This window comes from Chaetura pelagica, unplaced genomic scaffold (genome assembly GCF_000747805.2).
Source record: "Chaetura pelagica isolate M959 unplaced genomic scaffold, ChaPel_1.0 scaffold2726, whole genome shotgun sequence".
NCBI lineage: Eukaryota > Metazoa > Chordata > Aves > Apodiformes > Apodidae > Chaetura > Chaetura pelagica.
In genome coordinates this window covers 1,575-9,589 of record NW_009953562.1, presented here as the reverse complement: position 1 = coordinate 9,589, position 8,015 = coordinate 1,575, and the positions used below count along the sequence as shown (strand labels likewise).

Genomic DNA, 8,015 nt, shown 5'->3' with positions numbered 1-8,015 from the left:
GGGGGCCCAGCCCCCCCTGCCCCCCGGCGCCGCGCCCCTCTCCCTGCCAGCCGGATGATCGCCAACAGCCTGAGCCCCTCGGCCCCCCCATGGGCCCCCAAAATCTCTGTCACTGTTTCCAACAAACTGGGAGCCACCAAGGCAGGTAATGTGAATTCCCAGCTCCCACTTTTCTCCCAGCTTTGTCCCAGTTTTCCCATCCCAACCTGCCGTTCCAGAGGGATTTAGGAGCCGTTTCACATCTGGACACAGAGCAGAACCAAAATCCTTGTTTTGACACAATTTTGGTGTCAGAACAGCCAATTCTGGAGCTGGTTCAAATCCCAAGATTATCCCAAGCCCTCTTAGAATTTCATCCCAGCCCCTTTTCTTCATTCCACCAAGTTTATGTGAATCCCAAGGGGATTTAGGAGCCGTTTTGCATCCGGCTGCAGAACAGAACCAAAATTCTTGTTTCTGATGCCCTTTTGGTGCCAAAAGAGCCAGTTTTGGGGCTACTGGAATCCCAAGATTGACCCCAAGCCTTCCTAGAACCTGATTCCAGCCGTTTTTCCTCCATCCCAGGGGATTTCTGTCCCACAACTGAGGCAAATCCTCCACTCCCAGCAAAGCGCCGGCGAGTGACGGCAGAGATGGAAGGGAAATACATCATCCACATGCCCAAGGGAACCACTCCCAGGACCAGAAAAATCCTGGAGCAACAGGCAGCCAAAGGTACCTCTTGGATGGGGGTTTGTCTTCCCAGTTTCATCCCAGTTCAGTTGCTGGGTGTTTTTTCTAGGGATTTCTGATCCTTCTGCTCAAGACCTGGAGCCATTTCCAGGCTTCTCCTGAGGGGTTTTTCCCTGTGGGAGGAGAGGGGGAAAGGCCAGAAGCCCCCAGGAGAGAGATCCAGCCCCCCCAGCTCCCCACACCCTCTAACTGGGAGTTACTGGGTCTCCCTTCCGATTCTGGAATTCCCAGTTTCCCCTCCCCAGCACCCCTAGACCCCCAGCTGGGGGTCATGGAACTCTCCACATCCCCAAACTGAGGGTCCTGGAGCTCCCTGTACCCCTCTAGCACCCTAAGACCTCAAACTGGGGGTCCTGGAATTCTCCACTCTCCTGAACTGGGGATTCTGGAATTCCCAGTTTCCCCCTCAGCACCCTGAGCTCCCAGACTGAGAGAACTGGAGTTCCCAGCTTCCCCAGTTCCCTCTTTTGGGGTCCCCCCCCAGGGCTGCAGAGAAGATCTGTGTTCCAGCGCCTGGGATCTGAGGCCAAGGGGGAAACCAGCACAGGAGGGAAGGTGAGAGGACCCGAATCCCCAGGGGAGGCTTCCTCAGCTTTTTGGGCTTAAAACCCCCATATGTGGGGATCCAGGAAGGCTTATCTTTCCTTTGGGATTGAAAACTCCTTATTGAGGAACCCAGGAAGTTTTTTTTTCTCTCCCTTGGTTTTAAAACCTCTTTATTCAGGAATCTAGGAGAGGTTTTCTCCCTTTGGGCTTAAAAACCCTTTATTTGGGGATCCAGGAAGATTTAAAACTCCTTTGGGATCTGGGAAGGGGTTTTTCCCTCTTTAGGGGATCCAGGAGGTTTTAATTCTCTCCTTTGATATTAGAAACTCTTTATTTGAGGATCCAGGAGGGATTTTCTCTCCTTTGGGATTAAAAACTTTCTTCAGGTTTCCAGGAGGGGTTTTATTTTTGGGGGGATTAAAAACTCTTTGGGAACACAGGAGGGGATTTTATCATTTATTTTGAGATTAAAAACCCTTTATTTAGGGGTATTATTGTCTCCTTTGGGATTAGAAACTATTTGGGGATCTAGGAGGGGTTTTTATCTCCTTTGGGATTAAAAACCTTTTATTTAGGTTTTTATAATCACTTTTGGGATTAAAACCCTCTTTATTTGGGGATCCAGGAGGTTTCTTTTCTCTCCTTTGGGATTTAAAACTCTCTCCCCCCCCTTTCCCTCCCAGCCCACCGGTGTCTTCAGCCGCTTGGGTGACACTTTGTGCCCACCTGGTGACAAAGACGACGAGAGTGATGACGATGGTTCCGTCCTGCAATACCTTGGAGTCCTGAAAAAACATCCCAAACCTCCTGGGATGGGGAATGTGGAGCCAGGAGGGACCATCAAAGCCAAAGCCACCAGCTCAGAAGCCAAAAGTGTCCCTGTCACCTCTGCCACCAACCCCAGAATTGGGCATTGGGGCCCAAGGGCAACCAGATCCCACCAGGCCGTGGTGACCACGCAGGATGATGGGGTTTTTTTTTCTCTCCCTTGGTTTTAAAACCTCTTTATTCAGGAATCTAGGAGAGGTTTTCTCCCTTTGGGCTTAAAAACCCTTTATTTGGGGATCCAGGAAGATTTAAAACTCCTTTGGGATCTGGGAAGGGGTTTTTCCCTCTTTAGGGGATCCAGGAGGTTTTAATTCTCTCCTTTGATATTAGAAACTCTTTATTTGAGGATCCAGGAGGGATTTTCTCTCCTTTGGGATTAAAAACTTTCTTCAGGTTTCCAGGAGGGGTTTTATTTTTGGGGGGATTAAAAACTCTTTGGGAACACAGGAGGGGATTTTATCATTTATTTTGAGATTAAAAACCCTTTATTTAGGGGTATTATTGTCTCCTTTGGGATTAGAAACTATTTGGGGATCTAGGAGGGGTTTTTATCTCCTTTGGGATTAAAAACCTTTTATTTAGGTTTTTATAATCACTTTTGGGATTAAAACCCTCTTTATTTGGGGATCCAGGAGGTTTCTTTTCTCTCCTTTGGGATTTAAAACTCTCTCCCCCCCCTTTCCCTCCCAGCCCACCGGTGTCTTCAGCCGCTTGGGTGACACTTTGTGCCCACCTGGTGACAAAGACGACGAGAGTGATGACGATGGTTCCGTCCTGCAATACCTTGGAGTCCTGAAAAAACATCCCAAACCTCCTGGGATGGGGAATGTGGAGCCAGGAGGGACCATCAAAGCCAAAGCCACCAGCTCAGAAGCCAAAAGTGTCCCTGTCACCTCTGCCACCAACCCCAGAATTGGGCATTGGGGCCCAAGGGCAACCAGATCCCACCAGGCCGTGGTGACCACACAGGATGATGGGGTTTCCAGCACTAAGGAAAGGCCTGAACCGGAATTCCGGATTCTGTCTGTGAGACAAGACCCAGAATTCCAGTTGAGGAAGGAACCAGAGTTTCGGGTGAGGTTGAACAGGTCCTGGGGGTGTGGGAAGGTGAGCAGCACCTCGGAGCCACCACCGGCTCAGATGGACAGCGCCGGGTCCGTCAGCGTCTTCCAGAGGCTGGGAAGGAAACCAGACTGAAATCTGGATCGGGATGGGGAATCCTGGTGGATTCCTGTTCATCCTGTCCCACCACAGCCCCTTTATCAAGAGTTGGCAGAGTCTTCTGCCTTTTCTCTGGGATAATCCCACAGGGAGGTGCTTAATCCCATGGGGAAGGGCTTAATCCCACAGGGAAACAGTGGTAATCCCATTGGGAGAGGTTTGATCCCATGGGGAAAGTTTTGGTCCCATGGGGAAAGGTTTAATCCCACAGGGAAAAAACTCTGATCCCAGAGGGAGACCGTTAATCCCACTGGGAGTTGCTTAATCCCATGGTGAAGGGCTTAATCCCACAGGGAAACAACGGTGATCCCATTGGGGAAGGCTTGATCCCATTGGGAAAAAGCTTAATCCCAGAGGGAGATGCTTAATCCCATAAGGGAAGGCCTAATCCCACAAGGAAACTGATAATCCCATGGGGAGAGGCTTGATCCCACCAGGAGATGCTTCATCCCATTGGGAAAGGCTTAATCCTACAGGAAAACAACTCTCATCCCACAGGGAGATGCTTAATCCCATTGGGAAAAGCCTTAATCCCATGGGAAGAGCCAAGAGGGTCAAGGCTGAGTCACTGCTCTCCCTTCACCAGCACCAAAACCTCCTTTTTTCCCCTAATTTTCTCTCCTCTCCAGGTTCTTTCCTGGATTCAGGAATTCAAATCGGGATAAGAGGTGGTTTTATCCCTGTTTTCTCCTTTTCTCCCCCTTTCTGCAGGGTTTTTTTCCCTGAATTTCAGAATCTGCACCAAAATACTTCCAGAAAGGGCAATTTTTAAGGAGTTTGGAGCCACCTCTGGAAAAAAGCAACCCAAAAAGCTTAAAAAAAGCCTTTGGAGGCTCCAAAAAATCCCCAAATTGCCTTAATTTGACCCCTGGAATCTGCTGCTCCCACCACGAAACCTGAACTGGGGCTGTGGGTTGTTGGTTTTTTTTTTACCCAATTTATTTATTTTCCTCCAAATTTTCTTGCCGGGATGTTGGGTCCCTTCACCCTGCCTTACTGCAAGCCTCAAAAAGGTGGCTTTTCACCCCAAAATGAACCCAATGGGTGTCAGAGGCAGCAGGGGACGAGTCACGGCTGGAATGATGAGGTTTTTTAACTGAAAAAATCAGGAATTTCAGAACTTTCCCTCATTTGGGGAGTTTTTCTTCACGCTCCGGGCGGCTTTTGCTGTGTGAAATTGAGTGATTTTTTTTCCCCAATGTTTGGCTTTTTATGGCACCGGGGCAGCTTTTTTGCAATAAAGCGTGGAAAGGTCTGCGTGGAGCGTGTGCATTTATGCAAATTTATGCAAACGGCAGCAAAAAACCCAGCCCAGCCCAGGGCGGTGCTGCTTTGTACCCACCAGGACCAGTTGCCTCTTCCTGAGGAGGTCTAGGGGGGGATTAGGGGGTCCTGGAGGGGGCTCTATGGGGGCTCCAAGAGACCTGAGAGGTACCTGGAGGGTCCCTGCAAGAATCACAGAATTAAAGACAGCACAGGAGCCAGTACAGAGACAGGAGAGACAGATGGAGCTTCCTGCTGGCAAACACTCCACCCAGCTGCCTGTTCCCCTCCTTGTGCACTGCCCTCCCCTTCAGTTGCTCTTTGCTGCTGCTCGATATTTCAATGTATTTCCCTCCCGTTCAGCAGAAGCAGCTGCAAACTGAACATTTTGTAGCTGTTCAGTAAACAGAGAAGAGATGGTGTGAGATGGAATACAGGCCATTCCTCCCCTCCACCGGATCCCCCCCCCAAATTTACTTCCTGTGAGGGCACCTGCATCTTTCCTGGTGGATTCTGCAAACCCGGCCCTTCCAAGTGAGAAAGTCTGTTACTCTGGGTAGTTTGCAGCTTCTCCCCCTGCTCCCCCCTAGGAGAATGTCATCGATGTACTGATAGACACTTGCCCCTTCTCTGGGGACTAACTCAAGTTCTTTCACTAAAGTGTGATGTGCCAGGGTAGGGGGGGTGTTTGTATCCCTTCTGGAGCTGGTAAAGGTGTATTGCTGACCCTCCCTGGTGCCAGCAAAGTGGTCCCTCCCCTCCGGCTGCAGTGGGACCAAAACAACGTGTCTCTTACATCTCTTGTTGCCATCGTGGGGTGCGCCCGCTCTTGGGATGCGATGAGTTTGGCAGTGTTTGGTGCTGTGGTTGTCAGTGGGCCTGTATTTGCAGTCAGCCTTCAGCAGTCTGCAGCCAATCACTCCCCATCAGGCTTTCTCATGGGCCAAACAGGAGAGTTCAACAGTGAATGGCTTGGGACTGCTATTCCCTGCCCCTTCAAATCCTCTGTTAAAGGGGTAATTCCCTTTCTGGCAGCCATAGGCAACAGATTGTTTTATGTTGGTCAGTTTGGAAGGGGGAAGAGTTGGTGCTGGTTGCAACAGTCTCACCTGCACTGCAGGGGTGCCAAGTGTCCATGGTTGTCCCTGGTTATTGAGCCAGTACAGCCCTTCAAAACATCTAGACCCAGCAGGCTAAGGGGAAATTCTCCCCCTGCCATTATTACTTTAATGATGCAATCTTCCCCTGGCAGCAATATGCAAACTAGGGCTGTGGTCACAGATCGAACGGCACCAAAGGCATTTAATGCCTTGAGTGGCTGTTCTGAAGCTGCAGCCCCACAGATGGTGGTGTCATCAATTGGAAGTGCTGAAATTTGAGCTCCACTATCTGCTAAAAACCTCACCGGGTTTTTCTGGGGACCCATGATGGCTGTTACCAAAATACCTTCTTTGCCATCGTTGATGCATCAGATTAAGAAGGTGCTAAGTCACAGACCAAAGGTTGGCAGGCACCCAGGGACACCCAACCCCACCGGGACACCCAGGGAGGTGCTGGGGGTGGCACCAGGCCCATGTCCTGCCTCAGGGCAGGGGCTGAGGACTGGCCGGGACTCAAAGCTGCATCCTGGGCAGGGACAAGCCTGGAGCCTCGGCCCCAAAGGACCCCCAGGACCCTCCGCCTGCCACCCCTGGAGGCAGAAGAGGCCCTTGGGACCCTTGGGGCTGGGAGCAGCTTCACCCCCACTGCTGGGAGGCTGAGATCAGCCTCACCAACAGAGCCTCCTTCTCTCGCCCCCGCATCATCCTCCTGCTGGGTGCTGGGGAATCGAGTAAAAGCACAGCCATCAGACAGAGACATCAGAATGGATTTAATGCTGAGGAGAAGAAAATGAAAATTCAGGACATGAAATATAATATTAAAGAAGCTATAGGGACAATAGTGACAGCAGTGGGCAATTTGGCACCTCCAGTTCAACTAGCCAATCCTGAGAACCACTTTTGAATCAACTATATGTTAAATTTAGCCATCTGGACAAGACTTTCATTTCCCACCACAGTTTTATGAACGTACAAAAACACTTTGGCAAGACAAAGGGGTGAGATCCTGCTATGAGAGGTCGAACAACTATCAACTGATTGATTGTGCACAGTATTTTCTAGACAAGACTGACACGGTCAAACAAAAGGACTATACACTGCCTGACCAGGATCTTCTCATATGCAGAGTTTTGACATCAGGAAGTTCTGAAACCAACTTTCAGGTGGATAAAGTAAACTTACATACATTTGATGTTGAAGGGCAACAAGATCAACCCGACAATGGATCCAGGACTTTAATTCTGTGACTGCTATCATACCCGGGCTGGTGAGCGGTAGCTACAAAGTTATGCAAGAGGACAATCAGACCCATCGGCTCCAAGAAGCACTAAACCTCTTCAAGAGTATCTGGAACAACAGGTGGCTATGAACCACTTCAGTAACTCAGTAATTGGTTGAGAGACAGAACTTTGTGGAGGCTGGTTCTCCACACCAGCTGGGAATGGCCTGTGCCAGCCCCGTGAGCTTGTGCTCTCTGCAGCTGCAGCAGGACAGGAGCCGGGCTGCTAAATACCTGCAGCAGAGCCTGCTGTACCTGCAGGACCCTCAGGCCCCTGTGAGAGTGGAGGCCATCAGGTTCATGGGTGAGCTCAGCCCCCGGGGACCCTCTTCTGGCAGCCTGGCCCCAGTGCCCGGGCAGGGGGAGCAGCCCTTGGCTGCCAGAGCCCCAAGGGGCCGGGGCTGTGCTGGGCAGGGGCTGGGGAGCAGGGGCTCTGAGCACGCTGTGTTCCCAGGGCTGCTCGCACGGGGCCAGAGCAAGGAGAAGCTGTCGGAGATCATCGGCGGTGAGCAGGGGCAGAGCTGTGCTGGGGCTGGGGGGCAGGGCCTGGGCAGGGGGCTGCCGTGCCTGGCCCTGCTCCAGGGAAACACCTCGGGGCAGGGGGAACGTGTCGGAGGCAGTTGGGGCATCGCTGAGCGGCAGCAGCTCTCTCCCGGCCAGGGAAAGGGGCTGCCGTGGTCTGGAGGGGATGCCCGAGGGTCTGTGCAGACACCGCGGGTCATCTTGGTTCTCTCTTTCGGTCTCAGCCCTTGAGCCCTTGCTGGAGGACAGCGACGCCTCTGTCCACTGCCTGGCAACGCAGACCAGTTACATTCTGAGCTGTCTAAGGGTGAAGGCGAGATCAGAACGGCCCGTGCGACCGTGGAGCTGCTGGTGCCCCTAGGCCAGGCTGAGGTGCAGCTCTGCTCCAGAAAATGGCTCTGCTCCAGTTCGGCCATGGTGAGCAGGGGCAGAGCTGTGCTGGGGCTGGGGGGCAGGGCCTGGGCAGGGGGCTGCTGCCCTTAGGGGCAGCAAACACCTCGCGGCAGGGGGGCATGTCAGGGGGA

The 8,015-nt window shown here is 52.0% G+C and overlaps 1 protein-coding gene and 1 pseudogene across 1 annotated transcript in view; both read left to right on the top strand.

The window, feature by feature from the left end:
- LOC104390383 (chromosome unknown open reading frame, human C19orf47) overlaps positions 1–3,303 on the top strand; it is a 17,361-nt gene extending 14,058 nt beyond the window's left edge. Inside the window, exons 4-8 of the mRNA XM_009999496.1 lie at positions 11–166; positions 583–714; positions 1,217–1,287; positions 1,962–2,153; positions 2,797–3,303. Of these exons, the coding sequence (XP_009997798.1) occupies positions 11–166; positions 583–714; positions 1,217–1,287; positions 1,962–2,153; positions 2,797–3,303 (1,058 nt within the window). The remainder of the gene's footprint in view (positions 1–10; positions 167–582; positions 715–1,216; positions 1,288–1,961; positions 2,154–2,796) is intronic.
- Positions 3,304–5,184: 1,881 nt separating this feature from the next.
- LOC104390382 lies at positions 5,185–7,474 on the top strand (annotated as a pseudogene).
- The last annotated feature ends 541 nt before the right edge of the window (positions 7,475–8,015 follow it).